We start from the raw sequence: 24,144 nt of genomic DNA on the forward strand, positions 1-24,144 counted from the left end.
TTGTTATTCCTTTGCTGCTGACCCGGGCTGAGACTGGTTCTCAAACCATCTTCATACTTCTGCTGCAAAAAACCCCCTGTCCGTTAGATCAAATCCAAAATATTAGTCCAGTGTGAAATAATTCAGCAGTTAGACCCAACATTGGGAGAGCCCCGGTACTGAACCTGGAAAATATTCTCTTCACATTAGGTTGTATTTAAAACTTATAGTTCTTCAATATAGTTTGTTAAAGAACCGAAGAACCCACCCACCCCCCAAAGGGAAATTATGATGCAAACATTAAGTGTTCCTCATTGAAACAGCAATGGGAAACCCACAATACTACTATACGATGCTCACGAAAACGTAAAGTAATCATGACTAATTCTCTCAACTTTTTAATGACTGGGCCATAAATCTAAAAGATACAAACGCCTTATAATTTAATTGTTGAGGAGAAAAAGTTCTTCAACCCGCACAATTGCTTTTCTAATATGAATGTGATCTTAAATGTGATGACAGATCCATACACCATATGCTGACTAATGCCACTTGAATGCTATAACAACAAGCTAATAGAAAAGAAAATCATCGTGAAGGCTGGCACACATCCTTACCTAGTTGTGCCCACAGTGTGCAGGGATCATAGCACGTTGTTTCACGCGTGCACGGCTTGACACAATAAGCGATGGCGAGCTTTCCTTTCCAAAGATACTGGGTCTGTCAGTGCCATGACCTTAATATTGCTTACACACCGTTTCCTCCTGCTCATTAGATATAATTGTGTTTAAACAAAAGCTTCTGTCCCACATACGCAGTTTTTTCTCCTGGGAAGAGAGCTTTGTCTATTAGATTCGAGCACAGCTCAGGAAATGTATTTAGCTCTGCCCTGTCTCGCGGTGACACTTTAGCCAAGTCACCTAATCGCTCTGTGTCTATTTTCCTTAGATCTGAAATGAACTTTGAATGTTCTCAATAAATACTACTGATTGGGCAGGGCGAGCAAATGAAACAATTATCACAGGAAACCAGCACATCATAGGACCACAACAAGGGGAACAGCCTGAGACTTCATGCTCACCCAATCAATCCTAACTGCTCAGCTGTCACTGGGTCTAGTTCCTTCACTCAGCTTTAGATCCATCTCTGTCCAGCAGAGAACTGGGGTTCTCTCACTTTGGATGGTTATATATTATTTAGAGGCGAAATACTGAACTAAGAAATAATGTTACGGAAAATAGATTGATCTAATAGAGCCAATCAATATTTGTACTCATTTTATATTTTTCCCTGGGTCGCCCCTCCCCATATACTAGCTAAGCGCTGAAGAGTGGGAACCGAAATACTTCTTTCCAGACCCCAGTTCTTGCCAGCCTTTCCGCGCCTTGATGAACTGAGCCCTCCAAGACTAACCTCAGATCTCATCTTCAGAAATATATATATATATATAAAGATGTTTCTCAAACCAGACAAATTAATTTGCCACTTACTTGATTCTTTGGTGGCATACATCTAAAGCGATACTGCATAATGAATGACGGACATGATGGTAATGCATATTATTAGTGTGATTTTGCATGCTAGTATCATTTATCATCTAATGGCTCTCAGAGGACTTGCAGCACTTTAAGATATATAGCGCCAGACAGTACACTCTTCATCACAAGCTGGCTGATCGACACGACAGCATTACGGCTTAATGGGACAACTGGTGTCAGTAAAATGAGCAGGATTTAGCACGAGATACCATGGCCCAGATCCGCAGAGGCATTTAGGCTCCTAACTTATATTGATGCCAATGGAAGTTAGGAGCCTAAATACCGTTATGGCTCTGGAACAACCTGCCTTTTCTTTGTAATTCAAAATGCAATTGCTATAGCTTGAGCAGATGGACAATTATAAGTAAGTGTGAGGATGTATGTATGGTGATAGTAGTTTGGAGAGTAGATAGTATGTCCTGAGGTCTATGACCTAGAATCTGGTTTCTAGTCCTACTAACCAGTAGGTGGGATTCACAAAGGTATTTAAGCACATAACTCCCATTGACTTAGTGATTAAACAGCAAGACACATTTAGTCAATCCTGCCAATGCAGGAGTGTTCCCATAGTATATGATCTCGTGTTTTAAAGGGCCATTTTCCACTTGACATCTAGTCAATTAAAAAAAGAGAGAGAGAGAGAATTCCAAGTAGTTTCAGGTACTACAGTTGATTTTACAATCACATTTATTTAAAATGTTCTGCTCTCCCCTGCTGCAGTGTAATAGGCCCCCACACACAAACAGCAGGGAAAAGTTGCCAGACTGTGTAGGGCAAACTCTGAGCTGTCTATGCAAAAAGTGTTGTCAAATGCACAAGGTAAAAAAATCAACATTAGGGACAAACAAATCTCTGTTCTCTTTCAGCTCTACTCTTCTTCGGGTGTTACTTTTACCCATAGGAACTAAAAATATGTCCAGACAGAACTGTGATTTATAAGTTTTAGGTTACGGGCCTACTATCCCTAGCCTTTGAGGAATATTCCACAGCCTAATGTCTGTGAAGAAGAACAGGTGGGTTTAGGCCGGTAGCCTGTCTCCATTGAAATGAATCTCAAAATCCGCAGTGACTTCAGTGGCCCAGGCTGGAGCTTTTTTAGGGCTGCATCCAACTCCTGTTGCACTCAGTGGGATCATTGGAAGGATTTTTCTTTTACACCCTAGGTTGTAAGGTAAAGCTTTTGGAAAGTATTATCATTGCATTACTCTGAAATGCATTCCCTTAGATTCAGAATATCCGGGTTTAGGAAACCTAGCATGAGAAATTAGTAAAAAGATCCAACATTTTACAAAATCAAAATAGTAAAGATATGGAGCCCATGGTGGCCTTCAAATAGCACCTCAGCCTTGATCTTACTACATGCTTTGGGCAGCTGCACTTTTCTGAGGTTGCAGTGTCGCCTTTTTCTCTTCTCAATTCAATGTCCCTTGAGCTGATCCATTATGTTTCAAAGAGTGCTTCTAAGCTCCTTGTAGTCATCTCCACTACATCAATTAAAAGCTAATCAGAGAAAATAATATGCCTCTACCCAACCGGCTCTTTAATAAGTTACATCCATATCACACCAGTACACATGGTCGTAATCAAATACCATACCAAGCCCCAGAAATGTAATGAGAGTAAAATATGATGCAAAATGGAGACTAGGGAGAGAGACAACATGCTGGAATGATCTCAGATTTTTATATTTTAATCTTTTTCCAGAAACTCTGATATTCCATCCAACTCACAAGCCCTACAAAACGGCGTTCTGGAAAATCCCACATCAACCTTTTGAAAGTCTGCTACTCGCCTTCCATTATTGCCAAGCTAAAATACCTACAAAAATCCATTCGAAAGGAAGGAAAGAAAAAAGCCCAGACTATTTTACAGATTCCTGATCCAGAAGCCAGGAACGTTGTCCCATGATCATGCCAGGGAACTAGAAAGTCAATATTATTCTGCCAGGATTTTGCGGTCCGAATTCCCATAAACATCAGCATTCCACTTTACAAGGTGGGGCTGCCAATCAGCTCCGAGAACTCCTGCTCGGTGGCGGTGGCCCCAGCCTGGGGCTCGGGTGTGTTGCTGAGTCCCACTACAGTGCGTGTTTGTTTGCTCATCTCATTGAACAACGGTCACTCGTTGGCTTATAAAAATTTCCAGAATCCGCTCTAGAACAGACTCCTGCCTCCTCCCCCTTCCTTCCAGTGAGTCCATTCTCATCAGCTGCTGCAAGGGAATCCTTCAGCTGCCCTGTCCCATTAAGCATTCCTTGTAGCATAGCACCCCTGGATAAATAAGCCTTGCTGAGCTTGTGTATTGCTTAACCTGGACTAATAAAAGTATAATCATTCCGAGGCCGCCTAATGAATGTCAGTGCAATTGCCAGGAGGGGGCTCACGGTGAAGGGGAGCTGAGGGGCTCATAACACGGAAACTGACTGAGCAAGACTTTTCCGTGCAGCAACTGTGGAGTTTTTAATGGCAGAAGCTCGGTGATTTGCTGCATTTGGGGGGAAATAGAATTTCCAACTGTACAATATTAACGCGGCTCTCAAACCAGGGGGAAAACTTTCATAGGAAGATGGCGATGTATTTTCTTAAAGTAAAACAGCAGCATCAGCCTTTGCATGTGTGGCGTTTCATGTGGAACAATTCTATATTGTGTGGGCAGGCTCGTTTTATGACGCATACAAGGGAGAGGCACATATGAGCCACAGGACCGGCTCCTTTAGTCTTTACACACCCAAAACCCACAAGGCATAACGGGAGGTTTGCCTGAGTGTAGCTGCAGGATCAGGCCTCTAATTTTATCCGGAATGTCTACGACTTTTGCCTTGTCTTCCCTTTTGATCATCTAGCCTACATTGCAGAGGTCGCTGCTGGAAGACTCCAAAGAGGAATCCCTTCTCCTCGCACTAGGGGCGAAGGAGCAGCTACTGTTGTCAATGGATTTACACGCTGATGTAAAACCTGGAACTCGATCCATTATTTATCTGTAGCCCAAGTCAAGAAAGGCTGATGGGGTGATCAGAAGCGTAGGAAAATCACAAGCAAGATGCATGGATTTAAGGGAGGAGGGGACGCTGCTAGGGGTCCTCCTGTATCAAAAACTGATACTAACCCCCAGCCTAAGGCGTGGAATGGAAAGGGGAGAGAAAGTGAGCAGGGAAACAGTTAAAAGCTTCCGGGGAAAGCAATAAAGTGTGTTTCATAAAGACAGGAGTGTGGAGCCCCCCCACCACAGAGAGACAGACCGGTTTGGTGCAAATTATAACTCAAAGTGAAAACAACCCAACTGCCTTCCATCACGAACCCTTCTTCATAAATTTCAATTGTTCCGTTCTGTGGCTCCTCGCCAGCGGCTGCTGATGCCAGGAATCTGGATGGGTTTATAATGAAGTGCTTGTGGCAGCTTTCCCCTATACCACAGGATGAAAACCAGCCAGTTTCTTTGTCTCTCTCAGGCTAGGGATGTTCATCATTTCTATAACACGTGGCGAGGAGGGGGAGGGAGCGGAGAGGAAGGGCCGGGGTGTCCTCGGTGGTCGCTCAGAAGAAGTCTGTAAAGTGGGTAATTTCAGCAGAACGTTGCAACATTCCGGACAATTGAACAGATTTCTGCACCTATTCCAGCCAAATCTTATCCATGCAATTTCTAATGTCCAATCGATCGGTCTAGACCATTGTGTCCCGGGCCTTCCTTTCTGGTATATAATACCTGTACCGAAGTGATAGCCTGTGTACAATTTTTAAACACCGGTACTATAACCCCGGCTTCAGGGGGGAGAAAGACACTTTTAGCTCTTTGCACCTCTAGAGAAAATAAATCCTGGTGCTGTCAGGTAGTTGACGATTTGTTTTATTTGAAAATAAAAGACTTACAGATATCTCACTCGAATTCAGAAAGCAAATTGACTGGCTGCCTAATCTATCTATCCGCCCCTTCAGTTTTACTTGGCAGGATCTCTACTATAAACGAACGTGCTCTCCTTACCAGAAGAAGGTACATTTGTCAGTTGTTTAAAGACCTCCATAAAAACAATCAAACTCAAAATAAGCGAGTCGCCTGGACTTTAGGAAGGTTTTACAGAGTCCCCACCCGCTCTATGAAACTATTATCAAGACAAAAATATGAATAAATTGTTGCTTATTATGCTAGTATTAATTCCCCCCCAGGAGCTAATTAAATTCCTTCTTGGAACCCAGGGTTGAACAACAACAAAAGCCTACGATTTTAACTGTGTAGCAGCCAGCCCATATCAGCTCGGCCTTGAGAAATATCTTTTTAACCTAGCCTGCATTAAAATTATTAATTATTATATCCAAGATCTGCACCCTCTCATCACAGAAACAAACTGACTTGGATAGTCCTCCAGTCAAAAAGAGGTCCATTTGTTTATTACACTGGTTTATTTCACATTAGTTTTAGATACAATCAAAATCCTTTACGTACCTTTTTAATAAAAGTAGTATTCTCTTTGAGTACTGCAAAATTATAGCATTTACATCTTTCAAAGACTGTAAACAAAATAATACTAGCAAATAAATAATACTAGCATTGAAGTATACATTGTTAGATTTGTAGACGGCTGTATAAAATGAGATTTGATTTAAGAATATAATACAGACAATGGTATAAACAATACAGATCTAAGATTCTGTGGGCGACTTCTCAGCGACAGCGGAGTCTGGTTTTCATTTTTCTCATCTTTGGGGTACTTAATCATTAGGGCGATCTGAACCATAGAGTTTAAATTGCGTTTGGTTGATGATGATCTGCTGAAATTTACTCTTTTAATACAATTTAAAATAGCGCGTAACACATGGAGGATACAGCGCTAGAGGCGGGAAAAAGGCAGGACTAACCCTTGCAAAAGGGGGAAAATTTAGCAAGACAAGAGAGCTTCAAAATTACATTTTGCTTCACTTATTGTCCAGATCATCACCATTACAAGTGTTTGTGCCTGCAGCTTGTTACACTTTTTCTAAGCCTGATAAGGGGCTAATAATTCCATTGAGAGATCGTATTTTCTGTTTAAGAATAATAAATTCCCATTTAAACTTTATTGAATTAAAGCAAAATTAATTTTCGATATTCACACATATATTACAGAATAATAGTAAAAGTTCAATATACTTCCTGGAGTTTAGTTGGGCCACATTTTACAAGAGCTAAACAAGCATCAAAACATTTAGCAGCCTTAAATTCCACAATCACTCAGAATTACATAGAAATATTGAAATACTCTGGTCAGCCTTGGCTGTGAATAGTTCTTCATGTATAAATTTATCTCTCTCTTTTTTTTTTTTAACTTTTGTCAGCCAGTATTCAGCAAGATTTGCATTTTATCTTTCATCGTGGCATCTATGTACTCAAAAATACTTTGCTTTTTTAATGTTAAACTCAGATAAAGAGTCAAGAATAACATGTTTTAAAAACAAAACTACAAAATATGAAGAACAATGTAAATAGTGAAGATATAATAGTGTGATACAGGAACCACTGGGGAAATGATGGCAAATTACACCAGTGATACACAGATTTTAACTAATTTGGGGTGGAAAGAGGGGAATATAAATGGAGATATGATCAATTATATTGTCTCCTATCTGTTGGCTGCAACAACAAAAATAATTGTTCAAAGCAGTTGTACACAAACCTAAGCAGGATTTAGCTTCTTTAATATTTGAATGTAAAAAGTTTGCTGTCCAAGGCTTTTCATACCCAGCTACAATTTGGGAATTCATAAGAAATTCTCTGACTTGCTGCTTTCTCTCTGTTCAGATGATAAGTTATTTAAAGAGGGAATACTAGAAATCCAGAGAATGTCGAATACTTCCAGCCTCCCATCAAGTTTCCTCTCTCCAGTTTTAGATAAACTCTGTCTCCTTTCTCCATTTGAATCAGGACTCCATTGCTGGCAGCTTCTCGGGTCACATCTTGGTCACCTGCAAAGGCGGAAATCACTGGCCACCCATTTAGCATCAAACTCACCTAAAGAGCAAGATAAAACAAAGCCCTCTGTAAATTAAAATCAGACAGGGATAACAGCCAGGGCTTCATAACTGCTTCCAGGCTCACCTAGCAGCCAAAATAGTCACTCTATTATTTCTGTCACATGAAACTCTAGATATTTCTAAAAATGAAATATAAATCTAATATCAGCTAGGGTACAAATTCTAAAGAAAGGGGATCTTTTATTTCTGCTTTGGCTTGACTGCCTACATCAAAACACACCATACATATAAAATAGGACATTAATCCTGTTTTGAACATTTTCAATAGGATGCCTTTGCTTTAAGGGTATGAAGAGGTCTGTCCCTACTTATTGAAAGATGGCTTTATGTGAAACCTCAAAAAGGATGAAGAGAAGTGCCATTGCAGCTACAGTCAATGTCTTTGAAGTGTATTCAGGAGGTAGTTTTCCTTTGTTAGGCAGCAAAAACAATGTACCACTACAGAGTCAATAAGCACTGTATGCCTCACATTAATAATGTACTACATGCCTAATCTGGTCGTGCATAAAAAATACACACACAATAATTTGCTCTGTACCTATATAAACTGTAATTTGCTATTTAGATTATATGATCTGCTATTTGGCAGGTAATGTATAACAGTATAAATGTATATATACCATATACAATACACACACATTCAGCAACAGATCTGCTGTATCAAGATTAGATGCTTTAGTCCCCAGCCTTCTACATCATCGGTTAAACCTTGTACAATTACCAAATGTTAAAAAATCCCTGTTCCATACACCTTGCCAAACCAGAGACAGAGAGAGACTGTTTTTAACCTAATAATTATGATATAATTTTTCCATCTTTTTTTTAGAGTTTAATAATTTCGGTTAAAGATAAATTGCATTTAGTCGACCAATGTTTAGGTTTTCTTGGAGATTAATGCTGATACGTTGGGATCAGCGTTCGCGGGTAGGCCTTGCGTTACACGGGCAACGGGAATGGGAAAAGCATGAATTGCTTGTACCACTAAACGCTCATTTTGGGTGGTTCATTTGTCACCAGTATATACTCAGCCATCCTAGGACAAGCAATGCGCCAGAGGGGGCCGCGGCAAGGCCCTAGATACATTAGGGCAGATTTCACGATACTCTCCTATTTGAAAATATTGTTAGGGAAAGTTCAGCACTTTCTGTTTAAAACGCCTCCTCCCAAGCTCATGATATAAAACATCACTATATTACCACACAACAGGAGAGTTCCTAAATAGCCACCCCAGATAAAAGAAACACTATCTAGCCTCCTGATTTCCCCCTTCCCTCTGAATTTTCTTGGGTTACTGACATGAAATGCTCCACGCCTGACGCTGCCAAGTCCCACAAGATAAATTCACCGGCTCTAGCTCAACCACGCGGAGAGAAGTTTGGGGCCCTTTGGCGCCGGGCACCGGAGCGCCTAACCCCAATCAAACCGCCCCACGAGCAAAGGCAGAAAGGAGCGGAGCCTGACCTGGATGGTTTGCCTGTTGTACACCTTCACCACGTGAAAATTAAAACTGTAAATCCCTTTCCTGGGCGATATAAAAGTGCTTCTTTCCGAGTCGAAGTTGCTTCCGATATTCACGAGCACCTGCAATGGAAACAGGGACATCAGCATCACAGGGGGGAGCGGAGGGACCCGCAGGGGCGTGTGCTAGGGCACCGGGCTGGGCTTTCCCGGCTCAGCATCCGGAGCTGTCCTGCCCACCCATCCTCTCCACCCCCCGCAGCTGTGCACAGGCTACCCCGGCGCGGGGCTCGCAAGCTCCCTGCCCGCGCCTCGCTGGGTCGCAGCCCCAGTCTCTGCTGCCTGCCCCCCCTTTGCGCTGCACTGGAAAGTTTCCGCGTCTGGGTGTTAATGGGCATTTCTGCGGAGCAGCTTCCCCCTGGGGGAACAGCGGGACGCTGCCATTCGCCCGCCCGCTGGTTAACGCGGTCGCCTGTCTCTGGCGCAGGGCTAGGGGACGCGGCTATGGCAGGACCTCAAGCCACCACTCCACCGTCTATCCCCTCCCTCAACCACGCCAACAACTGCCCCACAGACCCCCGCCCCACACCCGCCTCTCCCTACTGCCCACCCCCAGCCCGCCCCTCTGATCCCCGGGCAGCCTCCGCCCTGGCGCCCCTGCTCCCCACCCGCGCTACCTGGTCGAAGTAAATGAGCATGGTCCGGTTGCTCATCTCCGAGGGCTCGTGGTTGGTGCTGCGGATGGCGGAGAACGCCACCTTGGCGCTGCCCGAGCGCACCGAGATGCCCAGCGCCGTGCCCGTGGGGTCCGAGGTGGGGTTGGAGTCGCACACCACCAGGCACTTGCCCTCCAGCACGATGGGCTCCGTCTCGTTCTGCCCGCACGCCAGCCCGGCCAGCCACGCCAAGCCGAGGAAGAGCTCCAGCCGCAGCATCTCGCCGCGCCGCGCCGCGCGCTAAAAAAAGCCACGGAGGCTCCGCTTCAAGCCCAGGCACCACTCCCGGCTTCCCCCGCCCCCCTTCTACCGGGCCAGCCGCAAATCCAGCGTCCTGGGTGGTTTGCAAACCCGGCTCCCTCCCGCTCGGCTCTCGGCGCCCCCTGCGCTCGGGCCAGCCCTGCCCCGGGCGGCTCCCCTCGCCCTCTATTCCAGAGCCGGGTGGAAAGCCCCGCGGCGCGTCGGAAGCGGCCCCTGAGCAGGCACAGGAGCACTTGGAGACATAGCGCGGCAGTTCCTGCCAGCCCCGCCGCCCGCGATGATGGATGTGGCCAATATCCCCGCTGCTGCCGGAGAACACAAAGGCGCCGCTCCCCCCGCCTCCCCGCCAGCCCCGGCCTGGCGTCAGCGCTCCTCGGCCCGCCCCCCGGCCAACCAGCGACAGGCGCTCGCCCGGCCAGCCAATGGGCGGCCAGTCCGTCTCTTGCCACCTGACGCCCGGGCTTTTGTTATTAGGTGTGAGAGGCAGGTGCGGAGCCGCAGCCGGGACTCGCCAAAGTCTGGAAGGGGAGCGCGGACCTGCCTCTGCCGCTCCTCGGCTGGCCCCGGCGCGCGGGACAGGTAGGGGGGTGGGGCGCCTGAAGAGCCAGAGGCCGAGCTGGGGACGGAGCGGCCGCTGCCGGGCGGGGGCAGGACCTTGTGCCGCTGTGAGTTGAAGGCAGAGGGCGACGAGGCAGGTGGGGGCGGGCTCCGGGCCAGGGAGCGGCTCCGCAGCCAGGCTCGCTCCCTGCAGTGCCCCGCTGCCCGCGTCCAGATACCACCACACCCCCCCCCCCGCCCCGTGCCTACTGGCACGTGCGCCCCCGCCTGGGGTTGGGGAGCCCGCTGTGGCGGCTTTGCTGGAGACTGCTTGCAAAGGGGGGAGGGTCGCTGGGCTGCGGCCCGTGAGCCCAGAGGGGCGGGGGGGGGGTAGATAAAGGGGTTGAGTGGGCGGGGGGAGGCGGTGTGTGCAGGTCAGCGGAAGCCCGCCTGTGCAAGAGGGAAGCAAGTGCGGCCTGATGCTACTCTCACTGACGGTGGTGTAAATCCGGATTAAGCCACTAAAATCGGTGATGTTACTCCGGATTGTGCAGAGGTAGTGTGCATGGAGGGGGAAGTGCAGCTCAGCTGCAGGTTGTGGGGCCCATGCTCATCCTTGGTGGAATTCTCGGGTTTCCAGCGGATTGCCCCGGGGATGAACTGGGCTGTGCGTGCGAAGGGGGAGGGTGCGGTGCGTGTGCATGGGGTGAAGGCAAGGTACGGTCCAGGTCGAGCCTGGCGGTGCAGGCATTTACAGACGCCCCTCTTTCGTTTCCTGTAAAGATGGGGGTGGGAGAGAGAGGGAGTCGTTCTAGGGTCCCTTTTGGGGGTGGATGGTTTGGCTCTTTGCTCTCAAGTTCCTCCTTTGCTACTGCACGTTCTGCCCCCGACGGCAGGAGCTAGAAGCACAGAGTCACTAGAAAAGTTGCAGCTACTTCCCCAGTAGAAGTGTCCTAGCTGAGGTTCCATCTATATCCCAGTGCAGATGACTCCTGGCTGAGTGGCTTCTGCACGGGTGCGATGGGGGGCTTAAGCCTATGTGCTTTGGTGACACACCAGTAGGTCCACTGATTACTATGTTACTACTGCTAAGTAAGGAAAGCAGGATTTGGCCCATGACATTGGGCTGGGAGAGGTAGATGTAACAGGGGAGGCTCAGACACCTCCCATCGGCTATAAGAGGGGGGAGCTTAGTTTTGTTTAAAATAAAATCTTTCCAAACCCAGCTATAAGGAGTTGGCATTTTAATGCCATTCTAAAGGTTAGCTGTTCAGATGTCAAAAGTTTTAATAGGGCCCAGGTCCCTTCACATTCTCTGAAAGGCAGTGCAATGATCAGTGCTGCCCAATGAAACAAGTTAACATGATTTAAAAAAAAAAACCCAGAACAGAAATAGTATCAACTTCAGTTTCCTCTGAACTATGGTTGAAATTTGGCCCTTTTTAAAGATTCTCGCTATAGCAATCAGAGCAAAAGGCTGGGATCCAAGGAGACCCAGGTCCTAGCTCATTTGATAGTGTCAACCCTCATGTAAAAATTGGGGGGAGGAACAGGATTTTACTAACAACAAATGCAGTATCTCAGTTGAGGCTCACTAAACAAGACATTTTCAAAGCATATATTTACGCTTTCAGGATTTTAAATTTATTGTACTGCTCAGGAAATGGATCTTAAGGAGACTTGCAGTGGCATCTATGTTGTTGCCTTTGGATACTCCAATTAGCTTGGGATAGCACTAATGTGGAGCATACATTTAGTACTATTCAGTCAGATCAAAGGTTGCTCTCTCTAGCTGGGCATGTTACCACTATCCATTTTGGATGGGATAGCATAACATTGGAATCTGAAACTGCAAATGAAAGGCATTCACTGAAGTATTGGAAGTGAACAATCAGACCAAGAAAATTCTTTACCTGTCTGACCAGTGCTATCAGATCTGTTTTCAAAACTGATTTGATATTCCCAGGTAAAATCTTGAGTGGAATTTCATAACAAGACTCAGCTGTGCTCTTGTAATATTTGATGCCATTGTCAAAAAAAAAAAAAGCCTCCATGCAGGTCATTATGAGTTTCTGTAACTACTGATTTTAAATCACTTCATTTTTGAGGCCATAATTGTGAAGTCTTACTTTATACATAAAGATCAGATCCTGTAAACACACACACAATTTTACTCACATGACTAGCTCTGTTGGTGCTAATGTCAGTACTTACATATGTACAACTTTACTTACAGTATTGAGGCCTAAGGTTGGAATAGGGCTTGGTTTAAGGGTAAGGGACATAGATGGCAACCTATAGCATCATACTGCAGGGGGCACCAAAGTACCCCAAACTCTTTTACAGAAAGTGGGAAGAGGAACAGTATGGCAGCCTCCAAAATGTTGGCTCAAGGGTATAACACGGAAAGAGAAAACAGACAGAAAGGAGGAAAAAAAGAATAATCAAATGGAGTGGAGACAAAAAACAAAACCCCAAGCATACCACCTTGAAGACAGAAAATAGAATAAAGGAGCCAGAACAATGTTAAGTTTTACATGCCAGCCTATGCTTTTGGGGAAGCCCTCAAGGAGGTGTTTTTTTTTTTAATTTAAATATATTGCCAGTATTGTTGACCCTCTTGAGATTGGCAGTGGGAAGCCAACTTCTTTTCTTTAAGGTACCAGCATGCTTGAAGCAAGGGGAGTTGTTACTCACCTATTGGCATCAACTGAAACCGAGCCAAGCGCCATGCATTTCATAGGACACTCATGCCTTGTCTCACCTTCCTATATTGCTGGTGAAATGTCAAGGAAAGGTGCAAATTAAGACTTGATGGATAACCTTAACTTCCTAACATTGTAACGTTAATGTTTCTCAACTTTTCTTCTTTTAATGTAACATCTATCTGTAGGTCTCTCTCTTAATTTAGCACTTAATGGGGGACTGGATGCCTCAGGTCATTACCAGTGAGCTACAGAGCCATTCATTTGTGGCTCAATTTGAGTCCAGCCCAGATCAGAAGGGATTACAAGTTGTTTCCATCTAAAGGATGTCTGGTGGCCCTTGTGAGTGAGTTTGGTGGGTCTCCATTCCTGGTCCCACATAACAAATTCACCGTCAAGCTTTGCACTAATTAGCAGACTCAGCAGAGGGCCAAGAACTGCACAGGGCATGGAAAGTAAATGACCCCTGTTACTCGTAGCTGAAATCCTTCCCTCCAAATTTGTGGTTGAGGCAAGTGTGTGTGGGAAATTTGCCTTGCTGCTGCATCATGCACAGGTCTGTTGGTCTGATACCTTTCACGAGCACTATAGCCACACAATTTCTTAAGATGAAGCTTTGGTTATATGCAAATTAGTTCATTATGTAATTTGCATAAAATGTTACATGGCGTTGCCCAAAACTTGGTAGCTATATTGAAAACCTGTGTGTGGACAGAGGACTCTGGCTCTTACTGAGTATGAAAGAAGGATCAGCAGGAAGAATGTAAGCAATGAGATGTAAAGACATGTATTAATTAGTGTTGAGTAAGATATCCAAACTGGGAATACTTGCAAATGCAGAAGTTTACAGAGATTCAGGAAATAGATTAGTTCATCTGCCTGCAAAACACCAATGGCCATTGCCCTCGTATGTCATTTGAAGATCTAACAGCACCAAAAGCTGTATCTGGAGGGAATGGTGTCAAGGTATTGGCAAACCATTAGTGACTGAAGCTGATGTATCCTCCAGAGAAGTCATGTCTTTTAAAAATCATGCTTTTGAGAACAAGGTAAAAGCATGTTGTGTGTATGGTATCTACCCAGGAGCAGGTTTGGAGGAGCTGCTGCTGGTTGCAAGTCTATAGAACATCTACAGTTCCCACCTTTCAATTTTAAAACACTTCGAAAATCATTTGGAAAAATATATTTTGAAACTGAATGATCCTCTTGAGTTTCTGAAGAACCACTTCAGGAGTGATTACTGTACCACTGGCACCGAGTGGCTTGTTTATTTTATTCAATATGTATACAAAAGGCCAAAAAATACCATGTTTGACTCTTTAGTAGAGAGTTTAATGCTCATCAAAGGTACTAGATATCTCTAGAAACAAAAATTTGGTCTACCTGCAAGGCAGGTTAATTATGAACAGCAGCACTGCAAGCTTCTCTTCATCACAGAGCCTAAATCCTGATCTAGAAGGATCAACTTTAGTGGCTGAGAAGGTCGTTCACTCTCCATAGATATTCAACTTTAGCTTCGCTACAGAGATGGCCCACAAGAGGCCAGATTTGTGGGTTTTTGTTTTTGTTTTTTCAAACAAGCACAGATGTCCACGATGAACCCTTATTTTTGCCTTCAAACTGAGTAATTTATCAACAGTTTAGCCATGAATGATGCTGTCTTTTCAAAGAATATTTACTTCCCAATTTGGTCTTTCTTGAGTAAGGGCCACAAGATTTTGCCCATAACTGGATAATTTGTGTGAAATTCAGTTTGTTTGCTGCTGTGTTACAAAGGATAAACAACAAAAAGCAATTCTTCTGTAAGGTTCGATAAATCTCAGTCTATGATTTGGGATCTGTAACTGTCCATATAAACAGTTTTTCACCCAGAGCATCTGTTGGGGTTTTTGTACAAAATTTTAGAAATACAAGAATTCAATTTAGAGTAAAATGCTCTTGCTGATCCACACTGCGAGCTGTCTATAAGCTTCCCTCATTTTTTGTTATCAGAGATGTTTGCATGAAGCTATGATAATTCTGATGTAATGTTCGCTTCCACGGTGAGCAATTATGACTCTCAAAGAACAGATTGACTTTGGCAGGAGAGTAGACAGCAGGGGCAGATGAACTGTTAGGGTCCTATCAAGCAGAAATTATCTTCAACATTCCATGCCCTGTAGAATATGTAAGGCCATAGATGCTCACTGTGCAGCAGGTCAACCTAACCAGGCTGGTGCATACAGACTGGCACAGACGCCAAAAGGAGGTTGCCTTAGGCCAGGCTGATAATTTGGCTCAAAGGTGCAATAACTGGGCTTAGCATGTGGCCAGCAATATGCATAGTACATCCTTTCTTAGGTATGCACCTAAGGATCATGGTCAAAGTTATCATCTAGGTATGGTCAAAACCTGACTTTCAACATGTGATTTGGTCAAATCACAACCAATTTCCTCCAGAACACAGTCTTGTGCTGCTTCATGTTGAGGGATATTTCCACACTTGTTTTCAAACCTCAGCCAGTTTGGTTGAAAAACACTTCAAATTAAGTTAACACTTCAAAAAAATCATTCTCTTCATGTTCAGAAATGTCTGAACAATTTTTTGGTAAGACTTTGGAAGAAAAATTCACCTTTATGCAAAATTCCTGCATGGAAAATTTCATTCTTAGAGGTGAAAGTTGCTGAAAGTTATGAGCAATTGGAAACAGGAGGTTAGAAGGAAAACTTTTGATGCAGTCATGAGTAAAGTGGTGGCCACTATTATAATACTACAGAGATATTTCAATATAAAACTATCCAAATCTAAACGACATTGGGCTCAACTTTGGCTGTTTTTTGTTTGTCAAAGTAATGCTATTCAAAAAGAATTGGAAGTAATAGCTGCTGCTACTTTTTATTCGCTGTTTAAAATATACACCATGTTTCACTTCTAATTCTTTACTTACCACATTTCTGGGTGGATGTTAAACACACTTTTGTTTACTTCAGTGGGAACAAAGTAGGTCATCTCTGAACGCTTGGAAAACCCTTCCCTTAACAAATAAGCCACTAAGCATAGCTAAAAAGCAACAGAGGGTCCTGTGGCACCTTTGAGACTAACAGAAGTATTGGGAGCATAAGTTTTCGTGGGTAAGAACCTCACTTCTTCAGATGCAAGTAATGGAAATCTCCAGAGGCAGGTATAAACCAGTTATACCTGTCTCTGGAGATTTCCATTACTTGCATCTGAAGAAGTGAGGTTCTTACCCACGAAAGCTTATGTTCCCAATACTTCTGTTAGTCTCAAAGGTGCCACAGGACCCTCTGTTGCTTTTTACAGATTCAGACTAACACGGCTACCCCTCTGATACTTAAGCATAGCTAGTTATGTGGACTGAATTTGCTACCTGTAACAACTAGGTGTCTAGCTCTTAAAATATTTTTCCAATATTGGGATGAAAGCTCACCTTATCAGCTGGTCTGTCTCAAGACTGGGTCTCTGCTGCTGGGTTTACTGATGACTTGAGACTTAATGCATGACTTAGCTGCGATGTTAGCATGTCAGCCTTTAAATACAAACAAACAACTTCATAAGTCAACGATGCCATTGAACCCAGTTGTTTAAACATGTTTCCACTGTCATAGTGCCTCTGTCAAAACAGGAGTGCATTGTTACAAAAACTAACTCTCTGAACAGAAAATTAGTAATAAAACAAACTTGTAATTAAATATTAATGATATAAAGAAACAAGTTGCCAACAAATTGTGAGCTAAGAGCAGCGTGTTTTGCAAGTCTTATGGCTACAGCTATCCAGGACATGGTGTCACTCAAAAAATAAACATTTAAAAAAAAATACTGCACAAATTACATTGAAATGTCTAGTGACAGAAAGGAGAGAAGGTGTTAGCTGTTATTGATTGGGTTTTTCCCCACTCACAATATTTAAGGGTTGTGTTTACATGCTAAAATGATGGCTGTATTTTAACAGATTTACTATCCTATATAAGCTGATTTTTTTTTTTTCCATGTAGCTTAGACAGATTGGGTTCTCCCCCCTTATTTTTGGCTGTGTTTCAAGATACGTCTCATGTAGTGGATGCAATAATAATATAGTAACTTAGTGTGTTTTGTCTTGAAGGATCCCAAATTGGTTTACAATCGATGGGTTAAACCTTATAGTCGCCCTCCGTGCTGAGGAAGCCTGTCACACTGTGCGAAAGGTGGTGAGTGACGTTTCCCTGTGCATCCTCCCTCCCCCAGAGGCTGCTGTGTTTGCTGAGGAGTGTTGCCACTTTACTTTTCTTCTGCCTCACTCAGTGCAGAGAGGTGGGAGCAGGACTGAGTAAGGCTAGGTGGGAAGGAGACATGTCAGGTACTATGCTTTCTGCACTGAAGCACTCAAATACTACTTTGGTGTGTGGGCCATATAAGTACCTAAATGGATGCACTCACAAGAGCATGATGCAGAAACAAAACAACCAAACCAACAAAAAAGTAAGTGTGATAGTAACTGTGAATATTCAGATGCGGAACTGGCTCCTCTGACCTGAGCTATACTTAATTCTCCAGTCTCAGATACCATCTGCTCTCTTTTCCAGTCCCATATTGCCACTGTCCAGCTGGACCTAGCAACCTCACATACATCCGCAGTAGCTTCTCCACAACCCAGCTCAACCTTGCAAATCTCCTCCTAACCCTTCATTTCTGCCCCCCCCCATCTCCCCTCAGCAGTGACAGTCCCAAATCCCAATTTCCATGTGTTTATTATTCCCTCAATGAGCCTGGTGACTTAACACAATACTACTCCCAAGGTGATGTGCCAGCCCACCACCACTATTAGCAACACTGGGGATGATTGAGGTACATACACAGCACCACAGAAATGCAGCCACCTGAGGGTGTAAAGCAGTAGGTAGACATACAACCTGAACACAGAACACTATCTGTGAAAGGAGGGAGATTCTATTCTTATGGGAGCTTTTCTCTTTTCCATGTGGAGCAGTGAGGGCGTGCACGTAGGAAACCGTATGGAATTCAATTTATCTACCTGAGTCAGCCTTTTTTTTTTTTTTTTTTTTTTTTTTTAAACTATAGCTCCAGGGAATCTGAACATTTCACACCCAAGGAGTGAATTTTGGGGTGGGAGGGAAGCAGTGGGGGAAAATGGTGGACCTGTATGCATGTGCCACTCTCAATACCTGCTCACGTGGTGGCTTCCCCCACAATGGGGAAATCATGAGGGGTTGGGTTGGATCTTCTCATTATATGGGTGCTTTAGGCCAACACAGCTATACACAGAACAGACCTGACAATCTGATCTTAATGGAATTATTCCTGTATATCATGGATATGAGAGGAGAATCAGGCGCTTATCAAGGCTAAAATAAAAAAAATGCCATTGTAATTCAGTCTTCAGCTGATATACTGATCCCTACAATTTCTGAAAGTTCAACTTTTGTTTTTTTAAACTGTAGAGCAATTCATCAGCAATTAAAATATTATCAATAAACATTCACTACAGAGCCATTCGAATAAGCATCCTATTGGTTATTCAACAGTTAAAGGTATCCCCAACCTTTTAAGCAGAATTGAAATGAAACTGTAGTTAAAGTGCAATTCTTCTAGGCGCCTCTCTTTTTTGATAGTCCTTTGGGTTCCTGTTTAGGACAGGTCTTGCTATATTTATTCCTCTCTATATTTGAGTGGGAAAATTATTGGTAATCTTGTATATGGGGGGGGGGAGGGGTGGGAAACAAGTTATAAGTTCCATCAAACACTGACTGCAACAGCTTTTTTAAGGAATCATTCTACAAATTCCCCACCAGTGAGCTCATTAACATAAATGATGGAAATCTCACCTCAGATTCCAAGTCAGCATATTTTTCTAACATACCAAGCAGATTTTATCTCTATATAACAACGATGGAGGTATTAATTCCATAGAGCAGTGAATATGCTCCCCTCTGCTACTGCGGGTGTATGTGAGGTTGCTGGGTCCAGCTGGGCAGTGGCAATATGGGACTGGAAAAGAGAGCAGATGGTATCTGAGGCTGGAACTGCAAATATAGTAGAACCTCAGAGTTACAAACTGATCAGTCAACCACACACCTCATTTAGAACCAGAAGTACACAATGAGGCAGCATAGAGTCATAGACTTAAAGGTCAGAAGGGACCTAGTCTGACCTCCTGCACACCGCAAGCCACAGAATCTCACCCACCCACTCCCGCAACAAACCCCTAACCTATGTCTGAGCCACTGAAGTCCTCAAATTGTGGTTTAAAGACTTCAAGGTGCAGAGAATCCTCCAGCAAGTGACCCGTGCCCCACGCTGCAGAGGAAGGCGAACCCCCCTCACCCCTTCCTGATCCCAAATATAGCGATCAGCTAAACCCTGAGCATGTGGGCAAGACTCATCAGCCAGACACCCAGGAAAGAATTCTCTATAGTAACTCAGATCCCACCCCATCTAACATCCCATCACAGGCCATTGGGCATATTTACTGCTAATAGTCAAAGATCAATTAATTGCCAAAATTAGGCTATCCCATCATACCATCCCCTCCATAAACTTATCGAGCTTCGTCTTGAAGCCAGATATGTCTTTTGTCCCCACTGGAAGGCTGTTCCAGAACTTCAGTTCCCTGATGGTTAGAAACCTTCGTCTAATTTCAAGTCTAAACTTCCAGATGGCCAGTTTATATCCATTTGTTCTTGTGTCCACATTGGTACTGATTTTAAGTAATTCCTCTCCCTCCCTGGTATTTATCCCTCTGATATATTTATAGAGAGCAATCATGTCTCCCCTCAGCCTCTTTTTGGTTAGGCTAAACAAGACGAGCTCTGAGTCTCCTTTCATAAGACAGGTTTTCCATTCCTCAGATCATTCTAGTAGCCCTTTTCTGTACCTGTTCCAGTTTGAATTCATCCTTCTTAAACATGGGAGACCAGAATTGCACACAGTATTCCAGATGGGGTCTCACCAGTGCCTTGTATAACGGTACTAACACCTCCTTATCTCTACTGGAAATACCTCGCCTAATGCATCCCAAGACCGCATTAGCTTTTTTCACGGCCATATCACATTGACGGCTCATAGTCATCCTGTGATCAACCAATACTCCTAGGTCCTTCTCCTCCTGTTACTTCTAACTGATGAGTCTCCAGCTTATAACAAAAATTCTTGTTATTAATCCCTAAATGCATGACCTTGCAGTTTTCACTATTAAATTTAATCCTATTACTATTACTCCAGTTTACAAGGTCATCCAGATCTTCCTGTAGGATATCCTGGTCCTTCTCTGTATTGGTAATACCTCCCAGCTTTGTGTCATCCGCAAACTTTATTAGCACACTCCCACTTTTTGTGCCAAGGTCAGTAATAAAAAAATTAAATAAGATTGGTCCCAAAACCGATCCCTGAGGAACTCCACTAGTAACCTCCCTCCAGCTTGACCGTTCACCTTTCAGTACGACTTGTAGTTTCCCCTTTAACCAGTTCCTTATCCACCTTTCAATTTTCATATTGATCCCTATCTTTTCCAATTTAACTAATAATTCCCCATGTGGAACCATATCAAAAGACTTACTGAAATCGAGATAAATTAGATCTACTGTGTTTCCTTTATCTAAAAAAAATCTGTTACCTTCTCAAGGAAGGAGATCAGGTTGGTTTGGCATGCTCTACCTTTTGTAAAACCACGTTGTATTTTGTTCCAATTACCATTGACCTCAATGTCCTTAACTACTTTCTCCTTAAAAAATTTTTTCCAAGGCCTTGCATACTACAGATGTCTAACTGACAGGCCTGTAGTTACCCAGATCACTTAGTTCCTATTTTTAAGAAAGGGAAAAATGTTAGGGGTTATACCGTATGACTGGAGAATTGCTGAGTTTACAGATTCATTAAACATTCTTGCTAATGGGCTTGTAATTTCATGTGCCAGTTCCTTTAATATTCTTGGATGAAGATTATCTAGGCCCCCCCATTAAGATGTTCGAGTTTGGCTTCTACCTTGGATGTGGTAATATCTACCTCCCTATCCTCATTCCCATTTGTCATCCTCCCACTATCCCTAAGCTCCTCATTAAAGACTGAGGCAAAGTATTTGTTTAGATATTGGGCCATGCCTAGATTATCCTTAACCTCCACTCCATCCTCAGTGTTTAGCAGTCCCACTTCTTCCTTCTTTGTTTTCTTATTTATATGGCTACAGAACCTTTTACTATTGGTTTTAATTCCCTTTGCAAGGTCCAACTCTACACTGCTTTTGGCCTTTCTCACTTTATCCGTACATATTCTGACCTCAGTAAGGTAGCTTTCCTTGCTGATATTTCTGCTTTTTCTTAATCACCTCTCTGAGATCCTTGCTCATCCAGCTTGGGCTACAACTCCTGCCTATGAATTTTTTTTCCCATTTCTTGGGATGCAGGCTTCTGATAGTTTCTGCAACTTTGACTTGAAGTAATTCCAGGCCTCCTCCACCTTTAGATCCACAAGTTCTTCAGTCCAATCCACTTCCCTAACTACTTTCCTTAATTTTTTAAAGTTAGCCCTTTTGAAATAAAAAACCCTAGTCACAGATCTATTTTTGTTTTATCCTTCCATTTAGTTTGAACTGAATTAGCTCATGGTCGCTTGAACCAAGGTTGTCCCCTACATCTATTTTTCTATGAGGTCTTCACTACTCACCAAAACCCAATCTAAAATGGCATCAGAGACAAAAAACAATTTAAAAAAAGGCAAATACAGTACTGTGTTTAAACATATATACTACTAAAAAAAGGGAAAGTTTAAAAAAAAATTTGACAAGGTAAGAAACTTTCTGTGCTTGTTTCATTTAAATTAAGACTGTTAAAAGCAACATTTTTTTTCTTCCCAGTAAAGTTTCAAAGCTGTATTAAGTCAATGTTCAGTTGTAAACTTATGAAAGAACAACCATAAGGTTTTGTTCAGAGTTATGAATAACTTCCATTCCTGAGGTGTTCATAACTCTGAGATTCTACTGTAGAGAGGAGCACAGGGCAGCAGACCTCGGATTGGGAAGAGAAGGCTCTGACTTTGTGGCATGCTTCTCTTGCCTGCTAACTTTGTGGAAATCTTCCATGAGGATCAGCATCTGTGAAGGGAGTGGACATGTGGAGTGTGATGCAGAGCGTGTTTGAAGGGGCAGCTGTAATGGATTTGGGCATTGTCTAGAGGGAAGAAAAAGGTAGCTCTAAATAAAAGGATAGGCAACTACTGACACCCTCTTCTCTTCCCCCCCCCCCCACCCTCTGGTGATATGGCAGCATTATCTATTGTATATATTTGAAGTGGGTTATTTAATCCGTTCAGATAGTGTTAATATTGCTCAGTATGCAACTATGCCTCACCATGTTGGGGCCATGCAAACTGTCAAGTCGCATTACAGTCCCTGCGCTGGCTAATGAACAGAAGCCTCAGGAAATGTCACCCTCTCCAGTAGCAGCAACAGAGATAACATTAAGGGCCTGATCCTGTATCCACTGAAGACAATGGCAAAACTCCCATTGCGTTTAGTGGTAGAGGAACTAGCCCTAAGGGTACATGTACACTTTAAACTGGGTACTATTCCCAGCTCAAGGAGGCATGTTCAGGCTAGCTCTGATCAAGTTAGTGCACTAAAAATAGAGTGTAGCTACTGCTGCAGGCTGCCCCAAGTACATGCCTGGCATCGCTGATACCCACATGCTGCTGTACCGTGTTTAGCATGCTCACTTGATGAAAACGAGCATGTCTCCCCTTGAGCTGGGAATTGCACCCCCAAGTCAAAATGTAGACATACCCTGAGATAGTGGGAGCCTAGTGTACTAGTCCTAAAAGCCTGATGAGTTAAGCTGCTAGGGAACGACTAGGCTAAGTCATTATATTTGTAAGCCATCTTGAGATAAATTGTGCACTAAGACATTGCATAAAATAAACTTCTATTTGAATCTGTTCTATTTACTTGTGCTCCATTCTTATATATTGTGATATCCTGCTCTTGTCACAGTATATTAAAATAACACTAATTAATAAAAACAAAAACTTAGTTTGGAAGAACCCAGACCATGTGGCATTCACTTTGTGTTTAGCTTTATCAGCATCGCACTAGCTGTTACCAACATGACACAACTTGGATTATTTTTCTTGTCTTTTAACATCATAGGGTATGGTATTTCGCACATTTGAAACCAAGGCTCCTCCTCCTAATGATGTTTGGGCTTGATTTGAACATGACAAACTTCTAAAGGTTAAGCACATTTGTAAAATACTAAAATTATATGCAGCCCTAAAATAGAGCCTGGTCCTTCAGTCCTTACTCAGGCAAAACACTCCGATTCTAGAGGGGAAAAAAGGGGCCATTCACATTAACACTCCTCCAGCACTCCTGTTGGCATTATGCAGAGTGCTTCCTCACAACACCTCTAAGAGATGCCACCAGGATGAGGTGATTCTGCACTGACCCCTAATGCTGGCAATGTCTTAAAGCTGCAAGCCAGCTCCCTGTAATGATAGTGTAATAGTAAAGATTCTTACTACAAACTAAAGAGCCTTTCTAATGGAATTGTATGAGTGCTCAGCATTATAATAAACTGCTAAGGAATGTGAACATTGAGACGCTGTACATCTGAGAAACAAACAATCTTTGTGCCTTACTTTAACATTAAAACACAAAGATACTTTTTGAAGGAAATCTTCTGTTGTTGTTTATCCTCACTTTCAAGTGCAACATGGCTCGGTAGAAAGACTAAATGCAAGTAAAATATCCTAATCTTGTTGATGTGCCAGAAAGAGACCAAAATATTTTAAGCTCCCGAGAGAAATATTGTTTAAATATCATTTTATATTAAAACATGAAACTTAATTGCATTAATAGGTGATTATTGCATCCAACTAAGGGTCAAGCAACACATTTCTTTTTCCTCCACACAAAATTCAAATCTTACAATGAGCCAGATGGGCACAAGGCAAAACTCCCACTCA

General features: G+C 43.3%; 2 protein-coding genes across 4 annotated transcripts in view; one reads left to right on the forward strand and one right to left on the reverse strand.

The window, feature by feature from the left end:
• Window positions 1–5,872: 5,872 nt before the first annotated feature.
• CBLN1 (cerebellin 1 precursor) lies at window positions 5,873–10,235 on the reverse strand. The gene is made up of 3 exons (XM_054049218.1): window positions 9,655–10,235; window positions 8,981–9,100; window positions 5,873–7,496 (listed from the first exon to the last, which is right to left on the reverse strand). The coding sequence occupies exons 1-3, from the start codon at window positions 9,910–9,912 to the stop codon at window positions 7,299–7,301; spliced, it is 576 nt and encodes a 191-aa protein (XP_053905193.1). The 5' UTR covers window positions 9,913–10,235; the 3' UTR covers window positions 5,873–7,298.
• A 231-nt stretch (window positions 10,236–10,466) lies between these two features.
• The window catches only part of C14H16orf78 (chromosome 14 C16orf78 homolog), a 126,222-nt gene continuing 112,544 nt past the window's right edge, over window positions 10,467–24,144 (forward strand). For 2 of the 3 annotated variants that reach the window (XR_008447135.1, XM_054049221.1), the window contains exons 1-2: window positions 10,467–10,533; window positions 17,297–17,381. The gene's annotated coding sequence lies outside the window, so the exon portion shown is untranslated. The other variant, XR_008447136.1, reaches the window with a different exon arrangement.

This window comes from Malaclemys terrapin, chromosome 14 (genome assembly GCF_027887155.1).
Source record: "Malaclemys terrapin pileata isolate rMalTer1 chromosome 14, rMalTer1.hap1, whole genome shotgun sequence".
Lineage (NCBI taxonomy): Eukaryota > Metazoa > Chordata > Testudines > Emydidae > Malaclemys > Malaclemys terrapin.